The sequence below is a fragment of the Sorex araneus genome, chromosome 1, assembly GCF_027595985.1.
Source record: "Sorex araneus isolate mSorAra2 chromosome 1, mSorAra2.pri, whole genome shotgun sequence".
Lineage (NCBI taxonomy): Eukaryota > Metazoa > Chordata > Mammalia > Eulipotyphla > Soricidae > Sorex > Sorex araneus.
In genome coordinates this window covers 156,773,602-156,801,433 of record NC_073302.1, presented here as the reverse complement: position 1 = coordinate 156,801,433, position 27,832 = coordinate 156,773,602, and the positions used below count along the sequence as shown (strand labels likewise).

General features: G+C 40.3%; 1 protein-coding gene across 1 annotated transcript in view; it reads right to left on the bottom strand.

Annotated features, from left to right (window-relative positions):
* Window positions 1-6,224: 6,224 nt before the first annotated feature.
* CMYA5 (cardiomyopathy associated 5) overlaps window positions 6,225-27,832 on the bottom strand; it is a 113,383-nt gene continuing 91,775 nt past the window's right edge. Inside the window, exons 10-13 of the mRNA XM_055123773.1 lie at window positions 22,077-22,210; window positions 20,405-20,504; window positions 16,396-16,569; window positions 6,225-7,276 (exon numbers count right to left, since the gene is read on the bottom strand). Of these exons, the coding sequence (XP_054979748.1) occupies window positions 7,030-7,276; window positions 16,396-16,569; window positions 20,405-20,504; window positions 22,077-22,210 (655 nt within the window). The 3' untranslated portion in view covers window positions 6,225-7,029. The remainder of the gene's footprint in view (window positions 7,277-16,395; window positions 16,570-20,404; window positions 20,505-22,076; window positions 22,211-27,832) is intronic.

The window sequence follows — 27,832 nt, the reverse complement described above, 5'->3', positions numbered from 1 at the left end:
CCCTGCCTTATTCAGACCCAGCTGTTGCAGACCATGTCTGGCAGAGCCAACGTGAAGTTTATTCTCTGTCTTCTCTCCTTACCCTTCGTGATCACCTAGTTCTACATTTCCTTTTTGTGGGAGTGCAACCCTTCTCTGGCAGTAGCTTGGTGGTATCCACAAATGCTAACTGTGAATCTTCCACGATGTTTAAAGTTGATGAGAATCAATGTTTAGGGAAGTTAAAATATCAGTTGTAATTTGGAATAATATCTCAAACCAGCAAGAATAGGAAGCCATGGTAATTGGAGGTTGTTACACTCAGCTATTACTAATATTTAAACACACCCAGCCCCTGAGCTCAGTAATACAGTATAGAAAATGCCTAGTACAAAAAAGTACAATCGAAACAACATCTGCACATGTATGTTCATCGCAGCACTGTTTACAATAGCCAGAATCTGGAAAAAACCCGAATGCCCCAGAACGGATGACTGGTTGAGGAAACTTTGGTACATCTATACAATGGAATACTATGCAGCTGTTAGAAAAAAGGAGGTCAAGAATTTTGTAGTCAAGTGGATGGGCATGAAAAGTTTCATGCTGAGTGAAATGAGTCAGAAAGAGAGAGACAGACATAGAAAGATTGCACTCATCTATGGTATATAGAGTAACAGAGTGGGAGACTAACACCCAAGAACTGTAGAAATAAGTACCAGGAGGTTGACTCCATGGCTTCGAGGCTGGCCTCACGTTCCGGGGAAAGGTCAACTCAGAGAAGCGATCACCAACTACATTGTAGTCGAAGGCCATGTGGGGGAAGGGAGTTGCGGGCTGAATGAGGGCTAGAGACTGAGCACAGCGGCCACTCAACACCTTTATTGCAAAGCACAACAGCTAATTAGAGAGAGAAAACAGAAGGGAATGCCTTGCCACAGTGGCAGGGTGGGGTGGGGGGGAGATGGGATTGGGGAGGGTGGGAGGGACACTGGGTTTACGGGTGGTGGAGAATGGGCACTGGTGAAGGGATGGGTTCCAAACTTTGTATGAGGGAAGTATAAGCACAAAAGTGTATAAATCTGTAACTGTACCCTCACGGTGATTCTCTAATTAAAAATAAATAAATTTAAAAAAAAATAAAAATAAAATAAAAGTTAAGTCTTATACAAAAAAAAAAAAATGCCTAGTAAAGTTCATACCTATAGAACTATTGACCATTTCCCACTTCCAGAGAATCTATTGACTGAAAAATTAGTGGCATTCTGAAACCATTAATCCATCAGCTCGTTTGGACCAGGATGAATTGAAACCATCCTGGTTTGAAACCATGGCCCTAAAGAGACAGAGTCCTTGGTGTTCATAAGATAGGTAGGACAGAAAGCCATGAAAGTTCGCACTGTTTTTGTAAGAACTACTTTGTAAAACATGTAAAGATGTTAACAACTGTTTCTCAGGAAGGAACAACAAACAAAACTCAAACACCTCCCACACTTTTGTTGCTGCTTACCTTTAACCTTAAAAAAAAGCCAGAAGACTTTATTAGCAGTTACATTTTTTGAGCAATATACAAAAACACATAGCACCCTTCTATTAATATGAGGTTTCCTTACCCCTCTCAAATCTCCTATTCTGTTTGTCCTAAATCCACTCTTTTTTTGAAAAATAAAATGCAAATTACAAGCTCCTTCTTCTGCCTGTGTAAATATTCCCTGAATAAAGGGACAAGAATTGTAGATTTGAGAATTGCTCCTGCCTTCATTGTATTCTAACTGCAATAAAGTCTTTTCCTTGTTGCAAAAGGTAGTATGATAGGTTGATTTTCAAATGCAATGGCTGTGGGCCTCATTAAGCTTCAGTATCAGTCTGTCAGCATTGTTTAGCAATAACTTGTTTTTACTGGAGTCTGTAGAGAAAGTGGAGGCAAGTTTCAGTGAATAGGGTTATTTGTATAGCTAGAGAAAAGATAAACACCTACATGACTATCCCAATGTGAAAGCTTTCCCTATCACCCACCCTCAACAAAATTTGGAGCTTCCCAGTACCCACATGCTTCATGCACACAGCTATGGTCTAGAGAGAAAGGGTATGCTGTGAAAGTTGACAGTCAAGGACAAACAAGCCTCCAAACTGGCCCATTTCTTTGCAAATTTCCCGTGTGTGTTTATTGTATTCTTAGCCTGTGATGAAGCACTTCCAAGAGTATCAACTAAATAGTTGAATCCTACAATGGAACTCTCAAGATGATTAATGGGTAATTAACACCAACATGATGAGAAGGGGTTATAGAAGGTATAAGATAGCTTCTGTGTGCTTATGGAGGATGTAGATACTAGACTTAATAGCTTTTTTATTCATAGCTCAACAGTAAATCAAACAACTCAAGCCATGTCCTATGCTTATAAGTGTTACATATCCATATCCTTAGGTGTTTGTTATCTGATCTATCATACCTTATGTGAAGGAGGCTTTGTAAAATGATCAATATGATTGCTTGCAAAACAACCAGAAGATTGCATCTACAATGACCAACTGAATCATATATACTATATCCCACCAGGATGCATATTACATGGCTCCCCCTCCTTATTTCCTCAGTAACAAGGATTTTAGGCTGCTTCAGATGGGAGACCTTGTAGTTAAAATACACAATCTTATAAGTGTCATGAAATAATATTTCAGTTCTCTTGGATGTTAGGTAAGCATGTCCAGAAAAACAAAAGAACTAAGTCCTGGCTTGGTGCAGTAGAAAAAAAAATATTCCTCATTTTGACAAAAACTATACCTGTTCACTTTAGACACTTCTAAATCCTTACTAAAGTCGTTGTCATTGAAGAAAGAGTTAAAGGCAGCTTGCCAGGAGTCTACCAGGAGTTACACAGCATCACAACCACAACAGTGTCTGGAAAGTATTCAGAAGGGCAGAATGTTGTGTATATGAACTATGCAGGATTATGTGGCTATATAGGCCATATATGTGCATGGTATGTACGCACGCGTAACTTTCACATGCTACAGATATGTGGTAAATGATCTGTAATTTTAAAACAAAATAAACTACCATCTTATTCTTAGTTCAGGATTTGAATTACATCTAAATCCACACTCTGCCACCTACTGGCTGTAACTGAAAAATTTATTTAAATTGCATTAAGACTGGTCTCCTCATCTATAATATGGCAACTATTTTTAGCGTGAAAGGCTCTGGTAAGGATTTAAAGAGATTGTGCATAAGCTCTACATGCTATTAAATTAGTATCTAGTATTTAAATACTCCAGAGTAGTGATTACACTCAAAATTTGCTGGCTTCCTTTTCTTTCTCTGATCATTTTTGTTGGATGAAGGGGAAAAACAAGAAGGAAAAAAATGAAACCAGAGGAGGATCAAGGAGGAAAAATTGCTTAATAATGTGAGGAAGTAACATTAACAAACTTCACTCGACTTATCTTCACTAAAGTAACTCTTCAGGAATCAACCAGGAAATCTAGTATAAGTCAATGGAAATAGAAGCAGCTAAAATATGAGTTTCCTGGTCCCAGAGTCCTGCCTTCCCATTCACTTGCCTACGAGTCAGAAATAAGAGGGAATGTGGTGGAAGGCAGGATCTCTGAAGATCTCTTCAGTATGTCTTATAAACCTCAAAAGTTGGTGCCATTTCAGTGCTTATTTAATCTGACTCTGCAATGACCTGATGTGTGTGTATGTGTGTATGTGAGGGAGAGAGAGAGAGATAGAGAGAGAGATGGGAGGAGGGCTGGAGGGTTGATGGGGACAGGAATAGATAAAGTCATCTCCTAGAAAGAACTGAATCAGGTGTTGAACCAGTTCTTCCCACTATAGTGACTTTCTCCGTGATAGCAGAACTGCTTCCAGCTGAGTGGTAGATGCTTGTGTTCTGTGCCGTATACCCCCAGCTCACTTCAATGCACCTACATTATACAATTTTCAATCCACAGACAAGCTCCAGTGTTTCTCATTTCCGTGTTGAGGTTTTTCTTGGGACGATGGAAAAAGCTTGCTTACAAGGAATGCAACGTGAAAAAACTAGAGGATGGAAATTTAATGCTCCTGGAACAAATTTCAACCAACAGGGGGTGGACATTAGTGGTTAAACATCAGCCTGTGGCATATTCCTTGGGGTTTCTAGTGGCGCATCAGCACAGGAAACCCCAGTTGCTCACGCTTGTTTATTATGCCACTCAGAAAACATACCTTTTCTTTTTTTTCTTTCTTTTTTTTTTTTATTTCCTCCTTCCCGCCTAATTCCCCCTACTTCCTCATAGAAGGAATTCTCCTTCTGCATATACAACCAATTTTTATTTTATTTTTTATTTTTATTTATTTATTTTGCTTTTTTGGGTCACACCCGGCCATGCACAGGGGTTACTCCTGGCTCTGCACTCGGGAATTACTCCTGGCAGTGCTCAGGGGACCATATGGGATGCTGGGATTTGAACCCGGGTCGGCCTCCTGCAAGGCAAACGCCTTATCTGCTGAGCTATTGCTCCAGCCCTACAACCAGTTTTTAATCTTTATCTTTTTTTTTAATTCTTTTATTGATTCACCATGTGGAAAGTTACAAAGCTTTCAGGTTTAAGTCTCAGTTATACAATGCTCAAACACCCATCCCTTCACCAGCGCACATATTCCACCACCAAGAATCACGATATACCTCCCCCCTCCCCCCCACCTCCCCAGGTTTACTTTTGGAGAAATCCCAAATGAGACTAATTCTAAAATATCTATGGTTGCTATTGTCATTTTTAAAAGTATACTGAATTTCCAACAGAAAAACGTAATTATAACCATGGACTGCTGATCAGAGTCTAATGATAACAGCTCAAAAGTTTGGAAGCCATGTTAACATCCTCAACAAAACAGCAAGTTATCCCCTCCCCACACCCACCTTTCACTAAGAACCCATCTTGCTTACAGCTGCTCTAATTTCAAAGCAGAGTGGTGATGGCTTTGAAGGGACTTTAGTTAATGTAGTTACAGATCCAAAGTAGCTCTTATAGCTATTAAACAATAGATCTTAGAACATATCCATCACTGTATCACTGTCATCCCGTTGTTCATCGATTTACTAGAGAGGGCACCAGTAACATCTCTATTACACTCAGCACTGAGATTTTAGCAGCCTCTCTTTCCTCATCTTTCCCAACGATTCAAGGCTCTTCAAGGGGCAGGGGAATGAAAGCTATCGTTACTGTTTTTGGCATATTGAATACGCCATGGATAGCTTGCCAGGCTCTGCCGTCCAGGCGGGATACTCTTGGTAGCTTGCCGGGCTCTCTGAGAGGTATGTATATATCTTTTGCTGTATTTGGGATATGAATATGCCATGGGGAGCTTGTAAGGCTCTCCTATGTGGGCAATAGACTTTTGGTAGCTTGTCAGGTTCTCCAAGAGGGAGAACAAGGCTATTAGATGTCATGCAGTCGCTTTGGGGGACCAGCACAGGAACCCAGGTGTGCGGGACCCGGGGCTGAGATCTCCAAGCCTGCTCAGATTGGGACTGGGCCTTCTCCACCCAGACCCCCCATTTCCCAGTAGCTTGGCAGCCACACCACAAATTGCCCTCCCCCGCCCCCTCCCTCCCTCCCCCACCCCCGTGCCATGTAATCCCACCAATGGCCAACATCCAGAGACTGTAAGACCAAGCTCCCAGAAGAGAGTGACCCAGAGTCTCTTGCCCCTCATGCCTGTCTGTCTTCACCAGGGCCCCAAGGAGGGGACGGGTTGCCTTTCCCTCTCCACCCCAAGCAGAGCCTTGACAATTGAAGACCTCTGGAACCAGCCACAGCCATGCTCAAGGCCACTCTCCACATGTTCAGACAAGCCTCACACATGAAAGGACCATCAGAGGAACCCAGGTGTGTGGGACCCAGAGCTGAGATCTCCAAACCTGCTCAGATTGGGACTGGGCCTTCCCAGACCCCCCATTTTCCAGTAGCTTGGCAGCCACACCCACAAATTGACCCCGGTCCCGTGTAATCCCACCACTGGGCAACATCCAGAGACTATAAAATCAAGAACATATCCATAATCATGATATTAGAAAACCAGTAATATAGATTTTTAAATGCAAATTCAGTTATTATTTATATTATAGAAAACAAAAGTAATCATCTCAGTATGAACTTCATATTTGACAACTTGCTGTATAGTTTAGGAAAATTTTGAGAGAGTTAAATTTGATATCTAAAATTCACAGATCATTTTATTTTACAAAAAATCTGGGCTTCTTGCAGATGACTATAACTACAGGATGAAAGTATCTGAACTTCAAAACAAATGCATGTAAAACTCTCGCATGAAAATTTATCATAGCACAACCCACTGAAATGTGATGGTTATCTACTCTGCAGCTTATCTCAGTCCAGAGATGCCAAACTGGCTGGTAAATTACTAATAATAAAGTCACATAATACGCTCTGTTTTATAGACTCTACCATTTATTTAACAAAATGGAAATTTCTAGTATCTAGCACTTTTCTACATTTGAAATGTCAAGGGAAAGAGACTCCAGTTCTACAGTATGCATTATTACAAAAGAGTTCATTATCAGTTTAGAATAGTTTTAAACTCTCTCTCTCTCTCTCTCTCTCTCTCTGATGATTAGGATTCATCATCCATTAGTGAAGTGAAGTGACATTTTTCTTGTGGAAAAAGTCTTTCTCTTGTCAGAGGAGATGGTTGACAGCATAATCTTTTCTTTGCTCTATACCTGTCCACTGAGGATTTCCTTTACTAATAAAACAGGTGGAAAACCATTTCTCTGTTTGATTGCCAAGCCAGGCATAATTTTTTTTTAATTCCACGAAGAGCACAAACATAAGTCGAAGACTCTTTTCTCCACCTTCTTTACTCATACTGCTCTTGAGAGTTGGTCTTCTTGGTGGTTTTGCTCATGTTCTGACCACTCTGAGTGTAGCTATCATTAGTGCAAAGGTGTGGGAGACATTTTGAATGATGTACATCATCCCAGGTAAAGAAACACAAACCCTTCAATATTTGAATTATTATTCTGGCAAACAGGAGGTCAATGTTCACTTGTGCCTTGCAGAATCTGGGGGCTCTATCCCAAGGTGTAAAGTACATTTTCCAGGTTTCTCCAGGGCAAAGGCAGGGTGCACCCCCTCATTAAACCTGTGCCTAATGATAAAGAGTAACTGTCCACTTTCAGCATTTATGAAAACCAGCCTCTGGTTGATGTAGTCCAGCAGAATACCCACTCTGTTGGGATGCTCTGTCACATGAACGTTGCTCACTATGCCACTGTAGAAAAATGTGTATCTGAAAGGAAACAGACAAGAACTTCAAAACCTTAGAGATCTGAGGGGACACAAGAAAGAAAATCACCTAGAGATGATTTTTCAGCTATTAACTTCAATTCTCATACCAAAAAAATGAGTATGATAACCTTGTCTCAAATACTTTAACCAGATCCTCTCAGATTTAAAAAAAATGCATAGTTCATCTCAACAGATGAGCATTTTGAAGACTTTTGCTCCTTTCCACATTAGAGGCAGTCCCAGAATAACCAACATATGCTTGCCTTGTGATTTCTCTCAACATTTTAATTCTTTCCCAGCTGCCCACATGTTTTAACTACCGCATTCATAGCATGTCATTCTTTTTAATAAAATTTCTTTGAGGCTGCCATGTATTTTTAAAAGTACCACAGGACTGCCTTCATAAAAAATGCATTTGTGTTAAAAAATACAGCTTAAAAAATTTAGTGTTAGCTTACATAAGGGTATTTATGACACTTAGGAGATACTTTTATTTGCCTGACTCCATCTTTGGTATCAAGAGCCTTGATCCCCCAAACCAACTTTCCTTTTCACCTTTTTTATTTTGATGTCAACAGAAGTCTTGTAGCTATAGTGGTTACCTTAGATTTTTCTCTTCTACTCGGATAAATTCAACAAATAGTCATGGGCAAAACTGCATGTTAATCATTTACTAATCACTCTGGGAAGTGAAGGGTCATATAGTCTTTCTTTGCTCCCCTCCAGGAACCCCTACATACTCTACTAAGCAGGAAAGGAAAGAGTGTTACTTAAAGATGCACTGTGGCTGAAACTCCAGATCAAGGCACAGATGTTCCAAGTGCTTGCTAATTACATTTTAGGGACCTATTTGGTTGGGAGAGAAAAGGTTCAAGGTCAGGCTGAAAAGAAGAAATGGCTGACAGAAGCAAATAGGTTACTCTATGTAAAAAAGAACTCAAGTTTGGAGTTTTCTCCTGGGATACTTATAAATGAAAGGCAGGATACTGAAAGAAGAGGGAGGGATAAAATAAAAGGTGAGAGAAGTGAGGGAAAGGTTTGTGGATATGGCAGGTCAGATGGGCAGGAACACAGTGATACCATGACAGACTGGGGTCATAAACTGAGGTAAGTGACTTTGCCATGACAAAAAGACCAAGAAACTTTAAGACCTGAGAAGTCTGTATTAAAAGTACCAGAATTAGAGAAGGGCAAGTTGGCGACTTCATCAGCAGCTAGAAGCTCGAGTGAAAGGGCAGAGAAACACTGTAATGTTCTGAGGACTTCAAGAACAGAGTTTGCAGATGGCAATAATGGAGAGCAGCAGCACAGGACAGGACTCTTACAGAAGGTTTGGGAGTAGAAAGGCTCATACTCAGTCTCAAAGAAGAGACAGGGCTAGGTAGGAGGACATGGAGAGAAAGCAATCCAAGCGGTGTGTCTGGGGACGCAATGGAAAGGCGGAGGGGGAAGCCTGGGCACTGGGGAGAACAAACCACCTGTCTGACATGTTTGGGGTGGATATGAGAATGACTGTGGGCACCACGTAGATGTCACAGACCAGTTGAATAGCCACTAGCCATGAGCAACCACAAGTTTAATTACAACTTAAAAAAATTTCAAAATCCAATTCTTCAGTCCTAGGAACCACATTTCAAATTCTCAACAGCCAGGTGTGACAAAACACTGCCCATTTTCACAAAATAATCTATTTAACAGCACTGGCCTAGAGGGTTCTAAATGCCCAAAGGAATGATTTTCCTATCCTTGCTTGGAAGGCCCCTGGGTCTACAGGCCCAGTCCCATTTTCTCCTGAAGCCAAACTCCATTATGGAGGCCAAAGAAAGATTTTATTAGTTTTGAAGACTTTCCAGCCATTCTACAGAGCTGGGATCTGCACTGCTCTGCTTTCTTCCATTTACTACTGAGCACTTCCGTTTTTTCTTGCCATATTTAGGCCCTAAAAAAAATCCATCTGTCATGGATCCTGATTCTCTGCTCAGCTCTAGCCTGCCCCTCCTTTAGATTGTCAGTTCCTGTTCAGATAGGAAACATACAGATGATTGATACCTCCATAAATAACCCTGGAACTCTCTGTATCTGACTCCTGCACCCCAAAGTTAACACCCAATCTAGACACAGGCCCTTTTCTGACCCTGCTGGCTATGATCCCCTAGGTTATTCACATTCTTTCTGGAATACCATTTTTATGGTCCCATAGGAGTGCTGACATCACTTTAGACATCTGCAGGTTTTTGAGCAGAGAAAAAAGAAGGGAAATAATGAAAATGATGCTTTATAAATATTTGCTAATTATGACATATAGACTATCTTGGAGTAGGCTGGCAACAGACATGATGCTGCTGCAACTGGTAAAGGAGGTAAAGAAGACTGAACAGTCCGTCCAGCTACTGATAAAGCTGCTTAACGGCCATGATCCCAGAGACACACAAGCAAAACTTGAAACCCAAGGGCTTTTGGCAGAAGTGCATCTAGACTTTGCATTAGGCTACCGGTGCTGGGCCACTCTAGGTGGGAAAAGGTGCCATCCCTCTGCCTATTCCCCCTGGTGGCTCGGTGGCCTCCATCTTCCAGAGGCCACTGGACAGTCAGGTATGGGCCAGCAGTGAAGAGACATGAGGGGCCCCATGGGATAGGGTGGATCCAGCCCTTGTCCCTGCCCTAATGAGACCCCGAGTCGCTGTCCAAGAATGGTCCCTCCGCCTACTGATCAAGCTGTTATTGGCCATGATCCCAGAGACACCTCGAATCTCAGAACCCAGCAGCTTTTGGTAGAAATCCCTCCAGATTTAATTATTAAAATTTCAGAATTCTAAAATCACATAGCCACAATAGCGGCCACATGACATCATATACTATTCATTCAATAGAAAACAAACTGTCTAATATTGCCTTTTCAGCAGGTCTGAGTGTTGGGGGGAAATCCCAAAAATAATGGCGGTTCTGGTGTCGAAATATTAAATGTAATCAAAATAGAGAGAGAGTAATGTGGATATCATCTGCCACACAGGTGTGGGGAAGATGTGGGATGGGGAGTATACTAGGGGTTTTGGTGGTAGAAAATGTGCACTGGTGAAGGGATGGGTGTTTCATCATTGTATGATTGAGACTTAAACTTGAAAGCTTTGTAACTGCTCTCACTGTGATTCAATAAATAAATTTTAAAAAAAACGGAGGTAAAGAAGTCTTGAGAAGTCATGGGTGAACAGGCATCTGGCTTCAGTTATACCAGTGATATATAGCTACCCCCTATATATCCACAGCAGAGATTCAACAAAAATGAAAATGTGAGATCAGCCATTGGAACTTTGTAATGTGATGACAGGAGGGGGTGTAGTGGGGGTGGCGTGGATATCTGAGAACACTGGTGGAGGAAAGTTGACACATGTGGAGGAATTGGTGTTGAATTACTTTATGCCTATAACTTAATTATCAGTAACTTTGTAAAATCAAGATTCTTTTTTTTTAATTTTTTATTTTATAAAGTAGATTAAATTTAATATTCAGACACCAATCCCACCACCATTACACTTTCCCACTGCCATATTTTGGGTGTTTCCATGCCAACCTCCAATCCATGCTCCAAACAGAACTGAAATAATATATTTGTATTGTTTATTATGAAAAACCGCTGAAAATGCAACTAAAAAGTATCTTTAGAGGAAAGAGTATGTAGATTGTTGTATTTCACCCAGGGGCCATTAAGCCCTTCTATAAGAGATAACTAACATGTTGTTAAAGATTGAGCCTTGTGTGCTTTTATTTATTTATATATATATATGTACACACACATATATATGTATATATATATATCTGTAAAAATATATTTCCCTAAGATTAATTGCCCCCTACTTTGAATCCCATCAAATGTGGTGCTTGGAGTAAATCATGATTCTTTAATTAAAAAAATGTGTTTAAATAGAGGGATAAGCCAGAGAGGCAAAAAAGTACAATCGAAACAACATCTGCACATGTATGTTCATCGCAGCACTGTTTACAATAGCCAGAATCTGGAAAAAACCCGAATGCCCCAGAACGGATGACTGGTTGAGGAAACTTTGGTACATCTATACAATGGAATACTATGCAGCTGTTAGAAAAAAGGAGGTCAAGAATTTTGTAGTTAAGTGGATGGGCATGAAAAGTTTCATGCTGAGTGAAATGAGTCAGAAAGAGAGAGACAGACATAGAAAGATTGCACTCATCTATGGTATATAGAATAACAGAGTGGGAGACTATCACCCAAGAACTGTAGAAATAAGTACCAGGAGGTTGACTCCATGGCTTCGAGGCTGGCCTCACGTTCCGGGGAAAGGTCAACTCAGAGAAGCGATCACCAACTACATTGTAGTCGAAGGCCATGTGGGGGAAGGGAGTTGCGGGCTGAATGAGGGCTAGAGACTGAGCACAGAGGCCACTCAACACCTTTATTGCAAACCACAACAGCTAATTAGAGAGAGAGAACAGAAGGGAATGCCTTGCCACAGTGGCAGGGTGGGGTGGGGGGGAGATGGGATTGGGGAGGGTGGGAAGGACGCTGGGTTTACGGGTGGTGGAGAATGGGCACTGGTGAAGGGATGGGTTCCCGAACTTTGTATGAGGGAAGTATAAGCACAAAAGTGTATAAATCTGTAACTGTACCCTCACGGTGATTCTCTAATTAAAAATAAATAAAATTTAAAAAAAAACTGATTTTAAAAGTCTACTTAATAAAATGTGAGTATTTGCTCAGCAGAAAAAAAATAAATAAATAGAGGGATAAGGTAATAGAAATAATAGAATAAGAAATAGACAAGTAAGAATCCAGTTGACTCTTTTTTTCCTTAGACTCTTTATTTCTCTCTTTTTTTTCTGCTTTTTGGGTCACACCTGGAGATGCACAAGGGTTACTCCTGGCTCATGCACTCAGAAATTACTCCTGGCAGTGCTCGGGGGACCATATGGGGTGCTGGGAATCGAACCCAGGTTGGCCACATGCAAGGCAAATGCCCTACCCGCTGTGCTATTGCTCTAGCCCCTCTTTATTTCTATTTTATTACAATTATAAAACTTGAATTTTATGCAAGTAGAATAAAAATTATGATGTACAACTGTCTGCCATAGCAGTTCTCTTCATATTTTCAGGGCTAGAGTCTACAGAACCTACCCAAGCATGAAAGAGTCAAAGAAGAAAATTGTGAATCTATTGAAGAAAATATTTAATTCTACTCTTTACAGTCTAAATAAATGTGTTACTGGAGTTAGTCTTGGGTTTAGGTTCTTAAGGGCTCAAGAGTCTAAGGAAGTTTTCATTAAATCAAGACATCATTCCAGCTTTAAATCCAATTATAAGTTCCAGGCCTGAGTAATTTTATAGACTCTGGGACTGGGGCTAGGTCCTTAAATATTGCACAACACTATCAAGTCATCATAATTGTTCTGATTTGTTGAAATGTGACTATAAATAGCTCTTGGAGATGAAATCCTTATAAGCCAACTCAGAGATTCAAACTCTGTCATATGAGTTGCAGGGAGAAATGTGCAACTACAGATATGTAAAATCCCAATCTGTGGGCCTTTTTCTGGGAACCTGAAAGCTCTGAGAGCTTCATTTTAAAGCACTACATTTGAATAATGCTTAAAATTAGTATGATACTGTTACAATTTCAAATCTCTTCCTAAACCAACATTATGCCCCAGTGGTGGCAGATCAAGTATTGAGGAGGCAAATATGATATGTTCAAAGGGTTAACCAACTTGTGTTGCATAGCCCAGAGGAAAAAAATGTTCAGAATGAAGCCAGGATTAAAATCAAGTCTCTCAAGATCCAACATCCTTTCATGATGAAAACCCTCGCCAAAATGGGGTTTGGAGGAACTTTCCTCAAGATAGTCGAAGCCATCTATCACAAGCCTACGGCAAGCATTATCCTCAACGGGGAAAAACTAAGGGCCTTTCCTCTGAGATCGGGCACAAGACAAGGATGCCCACTCTCACCACTCCTCTTCAATATAGTACTGGAAGTACTTGCGATAGCTATTAGACAAGAAAAAGAGATTAAGGGCATCCAGATAGGAAAGGAAGAAATCAAACTCTCACTATTTGCAGACGACATGATACTATATCTAGAGAAGCCTAAAACCTCTACTAAGAAACTCTTAGAAACAATAGACTTATACAGTAAAGTTGCAGGCTACAAAATCAATACCCCAAAATCCATGGCCTTCATATATGCAAACAATGAGGCAGAGGAAAGGGACATGAAAAAAGCAATCCCATTCACAATCGTGCCCCAGAAAATCAAGTACCTCAGAATCAGCTTAACCAAGGAAGTAAAAGACCTTTACAAAGAAAACTACAAAACGCTACTCCATGAAATCAAAGAGGACATGAGGAAATGGAAACATATACCCTGCTCGTGGATAGGGAGAATCAATGTTGTCAAAATGGCAATACTCCCTAAAGCATTATACAGATTCAATGCGATCCCTATAAGTATACCCATGACATTCTTCAAAGAAATGGATCAAGCAATCCTAAAATTCATATGGAATAACAAACGTCCAAGGATAGCTAAAATAATTCTTGGGAAAAAGATGATGGGAGGCATCACCCTCCCCAACCTCAATCTTTACTACAAAGCAGTAACAATAAAAACAGCATGGTACTGGAACAAAGGCAGAGCCGTAGACCAATGGAACAGGGTGGAATATCCCTACACACAACCCCAAATGTATGATCATCTAATCTTTGATAAGGGAGCAAGAGATGTGAAGTGGAGCAAGGAAAGCCTCTTTAACAAATGGTGCTGGCACAACTGGACAACCACATGCAAAAAAATGGGTTTAGACCTTGATCTGACACCATGCACAAAAGTCAGATCAAAATGGATTAAAGACCTCAACATTAGACCACAAACCATAAGGTACATTGAAGACAAGGTCGGCAAAACCATCCACGATATTGAAGATAAAGGTATCTTCAAACGTGACACGGAACTAAGCAATCTAGTAAAAACAGAGATCAACAAATGGGACTACATTAAACTAAAAAGCTTCTGCACCGCAAGATATACAGTGACCAGAATACAAAGACTATCCACAGAATGGGAAAGGATATTTACACAATACCCATCAGATAAGGGGTTGATATCAATGGTATATAAAGCACTGGTTGAACTCTACAAAAAGAAAACATCCAACCCCATCAAAAAATGGGGCGAAGAACTGAACAGAAACTTTACCAAGGAAGAAATACGAATGGCCAAAAGGCACATGAAAAAGTGCTCTGCATCACTAATCATCATAGAGATGCAGATCAAAACAACCATGAGATACCACCTCACACCACAGAGACTGGCACACATCCAAAAGAACAAAAGCAACCGCTGTTGGAGAGGATGTGGGGAGAAAGGGACCCTTCTACACTGCTGGTGGGAATGCCGGGTAGTTCAGCCCTTTTGGAAAACAGTATGGACGATTCTCAGAAAACTAGAGGTTGAGCTCCCATTTGACCCAGCAATACCACTGCTGGGAATATATCCCAGAGAGGCAAAAAAGTACAATCGAAACAACATCTGCACATGTATGTTCATCACAGCACTGTTTACAATAGCCAGAATCTGGAAAAAACCCGAATGCCCCAAAACGGATGACTGGTTGAGGAAACTTTGGTACATCTATACAATGGAATACTATGCAGCTGTTAGAAAAAAGGAAGTCAAGAATTTTGTAGTTAAGTGGATGGGCATGAAAAGTTTCATGCTGAGTGAAATGAGTCAGAAAGAGAGAGACAGACATAGAAAGATTGCACTCATCTATGGTATATAGAATATCAGAGTGGGAGACTAATACCCAAGAACTGTAGAAATAAGTACCAGGAGATTGACCCCATGGCTTCGCGGCTGGCCTCACGTTCCGGGGAAAGGGCAACTCAGAGAAGCGATCACCAACTACATTGTAGTTGAAGGCCATGTGGGGGAAGGGAGTTGCGGGCTGAATGAGGGCTAGAGACTGAGCACAGAGGCCACTCAACACCTTTATTGCAAACCACAACAGCTAATTAGAGAGAGAGAACAGAAGGGAATGCCCTGCCACAGTGGCAGGGTGGGGTGGGGGGGAGATGGGATTGGGGAGGGTGGGAGGGACGCCAGGTTTACGGATGGTGGAGAATGGGCACTGGTGAAGGGATGGGTTCCCGAACTTTGTATGAGGGAAGTATAAGCACAAAAGTGTATAAATCTGTAACTGTACCCTCACGGTGATTCTCTAATTAAAAATAAATAAATTATAAAAAAAAATAAAAAAATAAATAAATAAAATCAAGTCTCTGACTCCAAGTCCTATGCTCTTTATATTAAAACATAATATAAATAAATTCAGATCACAATATACTTGCCTTAACTGTCTGAGATTAAGACAGGCTAATGGGTTTTGCACACTAACTAACTATAATACAAATAATGTTGACCAGCATTTAGCAAACTTTTTCTAAAAATAGCCAGATTAAATATCTTAGGCTCTGGGATGATTTGAGTTTAGTTGCAACTAGTCAACTCTACAATTGAGTAGTACAAAAGGAGATATATACAACATGTAAACAAATGAGCATAATTGCATTTCAATAAAACTTTACTTATAAAGACAGGCTCGTGTGGATTTGGGCTATAGATGACCAACCCCGATAAACACCAGTGAAAACCCTTTTTACCATTACTTTCATGGGAAAGATTGTAGAAGGAAAAATGGGTGACGCATAGCTTGGAGGTCACTTCTTCCCTTTCCCTTGGTTATGAGCTTTCTGGAGCACATATATTTTTCACTGGGAGGAAAAGCCGGTTGAGCCAAAACTGAGTGGGTACAAGTCTATCCATTAGTAGGATTTAATATAGAAAATATTCTGGACTTCAGGTATAAACACATTCTCTAAAGCTGACTTCCTCAGCAATCAGAATAATGGTTTAATCTTCATATACTTGCCCTTTTGTTTTTGTTTATTTTTTAGTTGATACAGAAGTTGGGCAGAGAAGTAGAAGGCACTTGATTAGGCTCCACAGAGCCCTCTGCCTACACATCAGCTCACCACTTTTTGATTGGGGGGAAGGAGTTGGGATGAAGAAGTGGGGAAGTGGGAATACCTTACCTCTGTGGCTGAGAGCAGTGCATGTACCATGAAGTCTCCCCTTGTCCCAGGGCACCGGCCTGCACAGCCGAGCTGGAGCAGATGCCAAGTCGATACGCTGGACAGTCTGTGACTGTGGTTTCCCAGTAATGCTGGCCACAAGCAGGCAGCTCCTCACCCAGCACAGATGGGATTCTGCCAGCAGAATTGATCACAGGTTAAGCTTCACAAATGAATCAACAGCCTTTATCTCATCAACAACAATATTCCCCAAGTCATACAAAGATTCTTAGACCCAAATCTATCCTTTCTTATGGGGGGAGCACACCTGGCAGTGTTCAGGGGTTATTCCTGGCTCTGCACTCAGGAATTATTTGTGGTGAGACTGAGGAAACATATGAGATGCTGGGGATCAAACCTGGGTTGGCCGAATGCCAGACAAGTGCCCTAGCCACTGTACTATTGCTCCGACCCCAGATTCTATATTCTTGGAAAATGCTGGAGTTTGTCCATCAGGCCCCCTACTGTTCACATCATTACAGAATTTCCCAAACGCTCACTGTGCATTTGACATAAGTGTACTGCCACAACAACATGTACACACTGCCCATGACATCACTTGAAGGAGCTAGGGCACAGTAAATAACCAGAAAAATATCAGGATCCAAAGGAAATAAAATAATGAAAGGCACAATCTCTGCTTTTAGAGAGTGAGGAAATACAAGAGTAGTCGGTAAAGTGAGAGCATGGTTTTCAGTTTTCTTCCATAAATTGCAGAAAAGAAAAAGAAGTCTCCAAAACTTTCCTTTAACAATGACTTGTAGTGTGTGACCTTTCTGGGCTCAAGGAGGTGTCGTTCTGGAATGATAAGATGGTTAAAGAGGCCAAAGCAGAGCACTGTGTGGAGTTAACCAGGTCTAATGAGGGTGCCTTGCAGAATCTATGGTCAACAGTCTTTTTGCACTCTGTCCTCTTCAGATTGTAGAAGGTGTGCTGAGGGGATGTTGAAAGTTCCCTTTTATTCTGACCTTAGTTATTTTTGTAACAGGCACCATGAAATCCACCAGAACACTTTCAACTGACCTTGTTTCCACGAATTGCTCGATTTTGCTTTGAAAAGGCTGAGACAGCAAAGAGGCATTTTTAATTTAAGCAGCATTAATATTCAGTCAGCACCCTCTCCCTCTCCCCTTTAGCAGATGAAAACATGATTAATGCAAGGAAATGTACTTCACTGTCTCATGCTTTTACCCTACACCCTTATTTCTGAGTGTGCCTCCTGTCAGACCCTTGCTCTCCAGACTCACACTGCCTCATATTGATAAGCTAATTTTTAGACTCATCATAAAATTCCAGAAAATGCATCACAGTAACCACATTATCATGTGAGAGCTTTTAACCACCTTCGAGTCTGATTTCTTCTGATTTTTTTTTTGGCAAGGGGGCCATCCAATTATTCTCAGGGGTCCCTGGACCCTATCCAGTGATACTCAACCAACTAAGCCATATAGTTCAGTGCTAAGGCACAAGGGCTCAGTGCTGTGCAGGCCCTGCAATGCTGGGAACCACAGGCACCCCTGACAGTGCTTAAGAGCTTGTAGGGATACATACAGAGTGCTCAGAAAGCCATTATAGTGCCATGCATCGAACCTGGATCAGGACATATGCCAGGCATGCATCTAAAACCTTGTACATATCCCTTTGGCCTCTCTTTCCGATTTTTTTGAGAAATAAAATAAAAACAAGACAGAAAAATCCAATCTATTTATAAACATCCCCATGCACCATTTGTATATGTTTAACATCTTCAGGCCTCATGCCAGATTCTGCAAGTGCAAAGCTGCCGATACAGAGCTGCCACTTGGGATGGTTCAGGACAGTGATTGACAAAGGACCCACACAAGCTCAGACCTTGTTATAGACATAATCCAAGTGTGCGAGGCCCAGAGAAGATCTCGCTATTTCTAGGGACAGAGACATAGACAGAGGAACAATCTAATAGAAAAACAGAGCAAGTTGTAAGTGACAGCTGATCGGCTCAGCATGAGTGTTTGGTGGCAACCCCAGCAAGGTAGCCACTAACAACTATATTTATTTCACATGAGTTACATTTTTCAAAAGGCTTTAAAGGGCCAGGACTGTAACTCAGTGGTTAGAGCAGTTGCCTTGAATATCTGAGACCCTGGCTTTAATCCCAGCACTACAAAGAATAAATAGTTTTTTAAGACTAACAGAAAGCCTACCAAGTGCTTTTTCTATTTCACCATTTTACCCCCTCCCCTTACCCCCCCCCAAAAAAAACCCCATGAGCAGTTTCAGGAAAACTACAGAGCAGGATCCCCTACATACCCTAACATTTGAATCGTCTTTACTTTGATGCTTCTTTTCTGTGGGAAGTCCTGGGGATAGGGGCAAGACTCTGAAGTTCTACATGTGGCTAGAAATACAACAAACTGCCATTCCCTGTTCCTTTTCAGAAGCATGGAAACAAATACATTTTTCTACTGAAAATAATAGTAGAGAGCCGAAAACCTCCAGAACCAACCCGCAGCCATGCTCAAGGCTGCTCTCCACAGTCGAACGATCCTTACCCTTGAGGAATTCTGCAGAATGGGTTTTTCAGGTATGTAGGACCCATGACTGAGATCTCCAAGCCCGCTCAGAACAGGACTGGGCTTCGTCCTTCCAGTTCCCCAGTTTTCCAGTGGCTTAGCAGTCACACCCACAAACTGCCCCTGGCACCATATAATCTCATCAATAGCCAAGATCCAGAGACTATGAAATAACGCTCCAGGAAGAAAGCAACACAAAACATTCTGGAGCAGGCATCCGTGAAGGAAGCCACTTGACCTCTTATGCTCTAGCCCACTGAACCAAAAGTAGCACACATTTGTTCGGTTTTAACAAACATGCTTGTATTCTCTTATATAAGAGCTTAAATGCTCCAGGATGAACTACAACAATCTTCACACACTTTCCTCTTATGGTGGTCAGAGGGTGCCTGGTGGTGGGATTGATGTTTGAATATTATCTGTAATGAACTATTGTGAATAACTTTATAAAAATAAAATATATATAAAAAAGGAAATAATAGTAGAATTAACCTGGACTCGTTTTTTAAAATTATTATTGAGCCAGAGATAATGCCTTAAATCAGCCTACATATTAAATAAAACCATCTGTGCTTATATTTCCAATAAAAATATTGACAATTTCTCTAAGTTATGAACTGTCATCCCTCCCCAATAATGAAGTGCAACCAAACTATAAGAGTGTGAACTCATTTATGTTGGGCACCAGACACTCTCAGCAAACTGACACTATGCTCAGGTGAAGCTACATGAGGGTGACACATCCCCCCCAAAACCCTCTTCTTTTTTTTTTAAATTAATTTATTTATTTTTAATTCGTGAATCACCCTGAGGGCACATTTACAGATTTATACACTTTTGTGCTTATGCTTCCCTCATACAAAGTTTGGGAACCCATCCCTTCACCAGTGCCCATTCTCCACCACCAGTAAACCCAGCATCCCTCCCACCCTCCCCGATCCCATCTCCCCCCACCCCACCCTGCCACTGTGGCAGGGCATTCCCTTCTGTTCTCTCTCTCTAATTAGCTGTTGTGGTTTGCAATAAAGGTGTTGAGTGGCCACTGTGCTCAGTCTCTAGCCCTCATTCAGCCCGCAACTCCCTTCCCCCATATGGCCTTCGACTACATTATAGTTGGTGATCCCTTCTCTGAGTTGCCCTTTCCCCAGAATGTGAGGCCAGCCTCCAAGCCATGGAGTTAACCTCCTAGTACTTATTTCTACAGTTCTTGGGTGTTAGTCTCCCACTCTGTTATTCTATATACCCTAGATGAGTGCAATCTTTCTATGTCTGTCTCTCTCTTTCTGACTCATTTCACTCAGCATGAAACTTTTCATGCCCATCCACTTAACTACAAAATTCGTGACCTCCTTTTTTCTGACAGCTGCATAGTATTCCATTGTATAGATGTACCAAAGCCAAAACCCTCTTCTACTTACTCCGTCAACCGTCTCCTCTCAGCGAAGCTGATCACGGTCCCATTTGAAGAAATCTGCAGAGCAGGATGAGCTGTTTCTCTCAATAAGAGAAATCGTGTGCCTATTGGTTGAGAAAACAGGATTACAACTTTTCCCCAATGTCAGGGGCAACCCTAGGCCAAGCCACATTTCAGATCACTGACTCTCTTTCCCCTGACTCCCAAATATCCTGCTTAGAGTTTTCTGATCCACAGAGGGAAATCTTAACTGTGATCCAGATACTGTGAGCTGGTTGGCAGCCTGCCTCATGAGCTGGGGGAGAAGGCAGCTGGGATAGAGAAGGGGTCACTAAGTCAGTGATGGTTGGAGGGATCAGTCAGGATGGGAGATATGTGCTGAAAGTAGCTAAAGGACCAAAGATTATATGCATTGCAAACCATAAGGCCCAAAAGCAGAGAGAGAGTAAGAGGGAAATTGCCATAGACGCAGGGGGAAGGGTGGGACGTGGAGTGGCGGGGAGGGATACTGGGAACATTGGTGTTGGAAAATGTACACTGATGGAGGATGGGTGTTTGATTACTGTGTAACTGAAACTCAAACATGAAAACTTTGTAACTGTAGCTCACGGTGATTCAATAAAATAAAATTTAAAATAAAAGATACTGTGCATGCTTGGTGGCTGCTGGTCACCGGCACCTTCTATACTAGAGATCATTCCACTATATAAAGCTCACTGCTTGCATAGCATAGGAAAACAAGATAGATGCAGAATCTTACTTCTCAACCTAGACCTATGGAATCAGAATGCATGTTTTAACAAGCTCATTAAGAGGCCCACATGCACAATGAAGTCTGAAAATGCCCTGGCTTATGCTAAAGGAGTGGATCTAGCAGTGGAAGGGCAAGCACCATATGGGGCTGTAGCAAAAACATTTCTGGCAGGCAGTCCTCATGTCTTCTCTCTGTAAATTTCAGAAGCGATTTTTTCATATAAACACTGACAATTTTTTTCTGATTTAAAAAATTGCTTAATTCAGATTCCTCAACCACTGGATCATCTTTTGATAGGATAATAAAATGATCATTTTCCATTTTTCAATTCTTTGCACAATAATTGAGACCAACCAAATATTTTTTGTTGGTGCTATTAGGGTATTTTCCCAAAAATGACATTGAACAGCTTTACTAGTTCCTGAAGTTATTAATTCAACAAACACTAATTGGCACAGAAAAAATGCAGAAAAAAACAAGAGTTGATGTTTTTTCATAGAGATTATAGTGTAATAAAACAAAAATATCCCCACTGTTGCTCACTCATAACATAAATACACACATGTGTACGCATGTACTCACACATGTTGTAAGCCAAACAAGAATCTTCTGTGAAGATTAAAAATACTTTGGAAAACCTCTCCAGATAAATTACATAAGGATTTCCAGTAATGGGCCTGGGCATCAGTATTTTATACATACTACATATGACAGTATTTCTGAGCTGGTGGAGATAACTACCAGCTCAAAAAAAATAAAAGAAATGTCTTGATTTTGACCATTCTAGAGTTCTCATGCTTCTTTGGTCTCCATACTACCCTCAATTTTTGGTTGGCTTGGAGCTTTCCTAAGTTGCCCATATCCTCTCTGATGGTGGAATGAAAATGCTTGAAAATAATGCTGTGTACAAAGAAGAAATTACCTCTGGTGGAAACGAGGACAGCTTCACTCTGTTCACTTGTCCCAAATGCATTTATGGCTCTCACATAGAAAAAGTAATTATCATTAGGTTGAAGGTTAACTTTCAGCTGCAGTCCTTTAATTCCAGAAAATGATCTAAATACAAAAGGAAATACATCAATTTAAATATAATTTCATATGCCCAATTACTCATCATACTTCAACCTTTCATCAATTTTTGGCTGGGAAGACACTTTTGGAAAAAGATTATGTTAGACCAATATACATATAAGTATAAAAGACCCTAACTGTCTCATTAACATATATGAGTTGTGGAAGACTTAAGGTGAGAGATTATTTTATACATAACTGTCCTGAAAAACTTTTCCATAATGAAAGTCATAGAAAAATGATAATTTCCAAATAAGACACTATCTTTGAAAGCAAATATAATTCTGGGAAGAAAAAATTATAATTGACAAATAAAACCTCCAAAGTTTCTATTCCTAAATCATCCATTAACATTAAATGAAAGTTCTGGCAGTGGTATCCAATGGGCAGTGGACTTGGCAAATACACTGAGACCCGAACCACGTAAGCAAAGATGGACTCGCTAGGTTTGAAGATGGAGTCCTATGAACATGCCAAAGAGCCAGGATAATTTTGTGCCTCCTTTTCATTCTCTTTCATCTGAGACCAGGGATAGATTATTTATGCAAGTAAAGGACACAATTGTTCCTTCTTTTACTTTCAATGGGGAAAAGTTTCAGAGTGTTGCCAGCTAAACTGCTTATAAGTGAAAGAATTCCTAACCAGAGTACCAAGGAGTCCGGGTCCTGTTCCTGACAGAGGCGAAATGAACAGTGCCCAGGGAAGATGAGAATAGAACAACAGACTTTATATTCATGTTCAGAGGTATAGGTTTGGTTGTTTTTTGATTATCTGTATAGTTTTAATTTTTAATTGGATCTGTTTTGTTACTGTTTTGCAGTTTGGGTTTTTGTTTTTCATGTTATTTCTACTTCTGTTGACAGATTTTGTAGATTTATATCTGCCTTAAAGAATAACATGGAGAATCAGAAGATGAAACTGTGGTGGGCTTAAAGAGCAAATTATTTTAGAAAGCAGAAAAACTGGAAGTCTCTGCAATCCCCTATGTCTTAAAGAACAGAAAGTCACAACGTGTTCTTCAGAAAGAAGGCAGGGTGGGGTATGTTTGTAATACATGCCATTTAGTGTCTGTGTCCCAAAAAAGTCAGAGTGAAAGTCCTCAAATGTTACTGGCTGTTATTTCTGAATCTACCACCTGACCTGGTCCTCGGAGGGTACTATCTTTAGATGCACTGAGAAGGGATTGATGAAACTGAGCCACATGTCCACTGACAACTAATTATGCATCAGTTAATTAATGAGAAAAACATGTCCTATGATTGAGAATGTAATTCCCCACTAATATCTAGAATTATTATGCCGGGACAGCTGTACTGCTTATCTTATTTGAATTGATGATTTAGGATATGTTCAAAATGAATATTAATTATGAAAGTTGTTGTCTCAATAAATACACTTTGGTCAGAACATAATTTCAGACATCATTCATTCATTAAATAAATATTTATCGATCACTTATCATGTGTCCTTTCTCTGCCCTGAATTCTGGGCAAGAAGTGGTAAACACAGATAGGAAACTTCATCTCTAAAGACTAGACACTTGGTAAGACTGGGGTTGTGAAGTACCAAGGATGCTGCATTATTGTGTGTTTATTCTGAAGATTTATGATGTCTGTCATAGAATAAATTGTATATGTGTTCTCAATTGCATGCATGTCACAGCACCTATTTGAAGAATATAGTTTACATAGAATGAATGTCAAAATATGGGCTCAGATCCTGCTTTCAGTGTGAGAAGAGGGAACACAGACTTGACGAATATGCAAAGTGCCCTCCTAAATCTGCAAAACAAAAAGCACCAGGCATGAAAACAAACATAATAGGAAATACAGTGGTGTTTTATTGTTTATGAGTTGCCATCCTATGCTCAGGAACCACAAAGGAAGATAAAATCAGATACAAATGCTTTGTTTCCAGCCTAGAGAGCTCAAAGGGCTGAGTACATGCTGAGTTTGATTCCCCAGTTGCAAAGGCCCTGAGCACTGCCGGAGTGACCCTGGCAGTTGGAAATAGCTTCTGAGAACCATGAGGTTTGGCTCCAAACCCCTCTAAAAAAACAAAACAACACAATGGTTTATTTCCATGTCTATTTATTCTAGGTATATCACTGTATCACTGTCATCCCATTGTTCATCGATTTATTCAAGCGGGCGCCAATAATGTCTCCATTCGTCCCAGCCCTGAGATTATAGCAGTCTCGCCTTACTCATATTTCCCAATGATTGGAAGCTCTCTCAGGGTCAGAGGAATGAGACCTATTATTGTTACTGTATTTGGCATATCGAATATGCCACAGGGAGCTTGCCAGGCTCTTCCTATTCTAGGTGAACTCACTTTAATGTCACAAAAATCCTCATGTCAGTTGTCCCAGTTTTGTAACCAAATGAAAAATAAGGAAATTTGGGAATTTGAAATCTGGAGTGGTTTCCTTCCACAGACTGTGATTTCATAATTTTTATAAAATGGTGTGAAACTGAAACAGAACTACATGATTAATAATGAACTTTGCATAATATTCAGTAGGATTCAAACTCACAGACTATCCAAATCGGGTAAGAGGTCCAAACAGCAACTGAAACCACAGAAAGCTGTTAGATAAGAAGTCACTTAGATAAGAAGTGACTTTAGCTTTATCAATAATATGACTCATCTGACTATATTAGAAGATTGGAGCCACGAATTAAATTCAAAAGACAACACAAAATATAATTGAAATGGTCTCACTTTAGGTCTGAAGTGTGGGGTTCTTAAGTATGTGCCTTGGTGCAGTGTGGAGGGATTACTTTGTATACAGAGGTTTCGGGGAACTGAGGTGAGGGGAAGCATCTAGAAATGCTGACACACCCACAGAGTGCTGATGAAACATGAGCACAGTCACAGAGCTCTATGCCCAGGAGGTTTTCAAAGGAATCTGACCATCCTCATTTCTCCATGGGACAAGGGATATTGGCTAAATGTGCTGTAAGGCAGAGAGAAACTCTTTAACACTTCAGATCCTTTTTTTGGGAGGTGGGGGGGTGGGAAGTGGGTACATCCAGCAGTGCTCAAGATTCATCACTTAGTCTGTGCTCAGGGACCTCTCCTGGTAGGGCTCAGGGACTACATAGGGTGCCAGGGATTGAACTTGGTGCATGTACGGCAAGTGCCCTGTCTGATGTTCTATCTCTCCAGGTCTGAAAGAAACAATTGAGAGGAGAGCTTCTATCTTCTCAGAAGTCTGAAGGGCTGCCATAGGAATGGAACTGGTTTCCTCTGCTCTTGACTCAGAGGGCAAACGAGTGAAAGTCATCACATGCTTGATAGAAAGAAGGCCTTTCTTGCCTTAGCACTTTGGGTCCTTAGTTTTTTTCAAGGAAGGATTGAAAAGTTCGCTAGGATTAATCAAGAAGAATTAGGCAAAAATAATTTTATAAGAAGTGAAAAGAATATAATGTGAACAATAAGTAGGGACTGATGCTTTATGAGGAATTGCTAAAAGCACTCCCATTGAGTAAGAGAGACAGATACAAAGTTTAAAAAAATACTGGAACATAAAAGGCAAAATGATTACAACTTACAGATCATCTGTCCACTTATATAAAAATCTCAAGAAAAAATAGATGAGAAATACTTACATAATAAGAGAATTCAGTAAGATGACTAGGTGTGAAATTAATAGAAGAAATCATGAGTCTTCAAGGACATACCCATAAAACATGGTGGAATAGACTATTTCAAGGAATTATATCTTTAAAACACAACCAGAAGAAATAACATATATATACATATATACTTATATATACATATATGTATATAGTATATATACATATATACACATACATATATACATATGTATGAGTATATATATATACATATGTATGAGTATATATATGTGTGTGTGTATGTGTGTGTATATATATATTTCAGCTTATCACCAGTGGATGTTCGATCAGTCCGAGCACTGGCATTTTAAAGACGGTTGGCCAAAATGCCACGGTACTGAAAGGAAGTTCAGAGCTCTAGCCATCACCTCAGCAAAACAAAGAGCTATGGAGCTACTGTTGTGCAGCCTGTAGACCAAGCCAGAGAAAGGACATGACTTTGGGGGTATTCAATTCAGGAATCCAGTAAGCTCCTTCACCAACCAGAAAAAAGAACCATTTGGGGCTCCCTAAAACAGGGTGCTGCAGTTGAACTCTAATAAGAATCTGAACTCCAATTTAGCAGTCATACTATAGCAGACTGAATCCATTTTCTCACCCTCTGTCCTTTGTGGTTCCAGGGAGATCTACACCAGCCCTATAGCTTTGACCTGATAGACTTCCATGTTGGCTTCTGAGAGCTACCTGGTAAAGGAAAGGGCCAAGATTTTGGAGACACACATATCCCAGGATTTAGTAGGCTCCTTCAAAGAAGAAGAAGGATCCTTTCCCGCTTATGTTCCCCACTCTAGGAAATCCAGGGAATTCTGTCTCCAGAGTAAGCCAGCAGATATCCAGACGTGGGCATTAGAGGAGGAACTTGGGACCACAAACTTTGGACTCAGACAAAGCATGGTTCCAGTAACATGAAAAGAGAGGGCAGTTAAGAATTTTATATCCAGACTGGTCCTCTGCACCCAGAGTGGCAACTAAAGAACTCCCTACAGATGGATTCCTCTACCCAAACACATTCAAGATCCAATAAAAGATCTGCAATAAACGTTCTGAGAAAAAGTTCTGCCAAACTAGAATCACAGTGCTTCCCACTGGAAAAACAAAAGACCAAAATTACTAAATCCAGTGGCAGAATAAATAATAAAGAAAATTGGTTAGAAATCAACCTTAATGACACTAAATGTCATTATTATAAAAATGATGATTATGATTAATAAGAATAATTATTATGAATAAAATTGATGATACATATCAATTGCATACCAACAAAGTATGAAACATCACTGAAATAAGAAAAGAAAAGAAGGAACATAAGTAATTCTTCACCAAAAAATATTGAAGTTATAAAAACAATTCGAAGGAACTGTTCAGGTGGTATGGTGCTTGACGTGCATGTGGCCAACCCTGGATCAGTCCTACTGCCACATATGGCCCCCCAACTCTTCCATGAGTGGGCGCTCATCACAGAACAAAGATCTCTACCATAAGGTGTGGCCCAAACCTACTCAAAATAATAAAAAACATTATAAACAGAAAGATACAAGATATGAAATACAGTTTTTGTGAATAAAATAAAAACTTCTATGTAAAGAATTTGAAAAAGGTTCTTCTTGCAGACAAAAGGATAAGTGAAATAGAAGACAGAATTTCAGTAGTGGAAAAGATAAGAGACACTAAATATCTAAGAAAAATAAGAAAATTATTAGAAAATTATCAGACTTCATTAGAAGAAATTACATAAGTATAAGGGGTATACTAGGAGGTAAAGGGAGAGAGAAGGGAGAAAAGTGCCCATTTAAAGGAATTATAGCTTAAAACTAGAAAATAAATAACCATAAAAGTCCAAGAGGTTGACAGAATACCCACATTTCAAATTACAAATAATAATAATAATAATAGTACCAAGACACATCACTGTTAAATTAGTAAAAGTAAATGGTAAAGAAGAAATGTTAAAGTAAGTCCTCCAAGA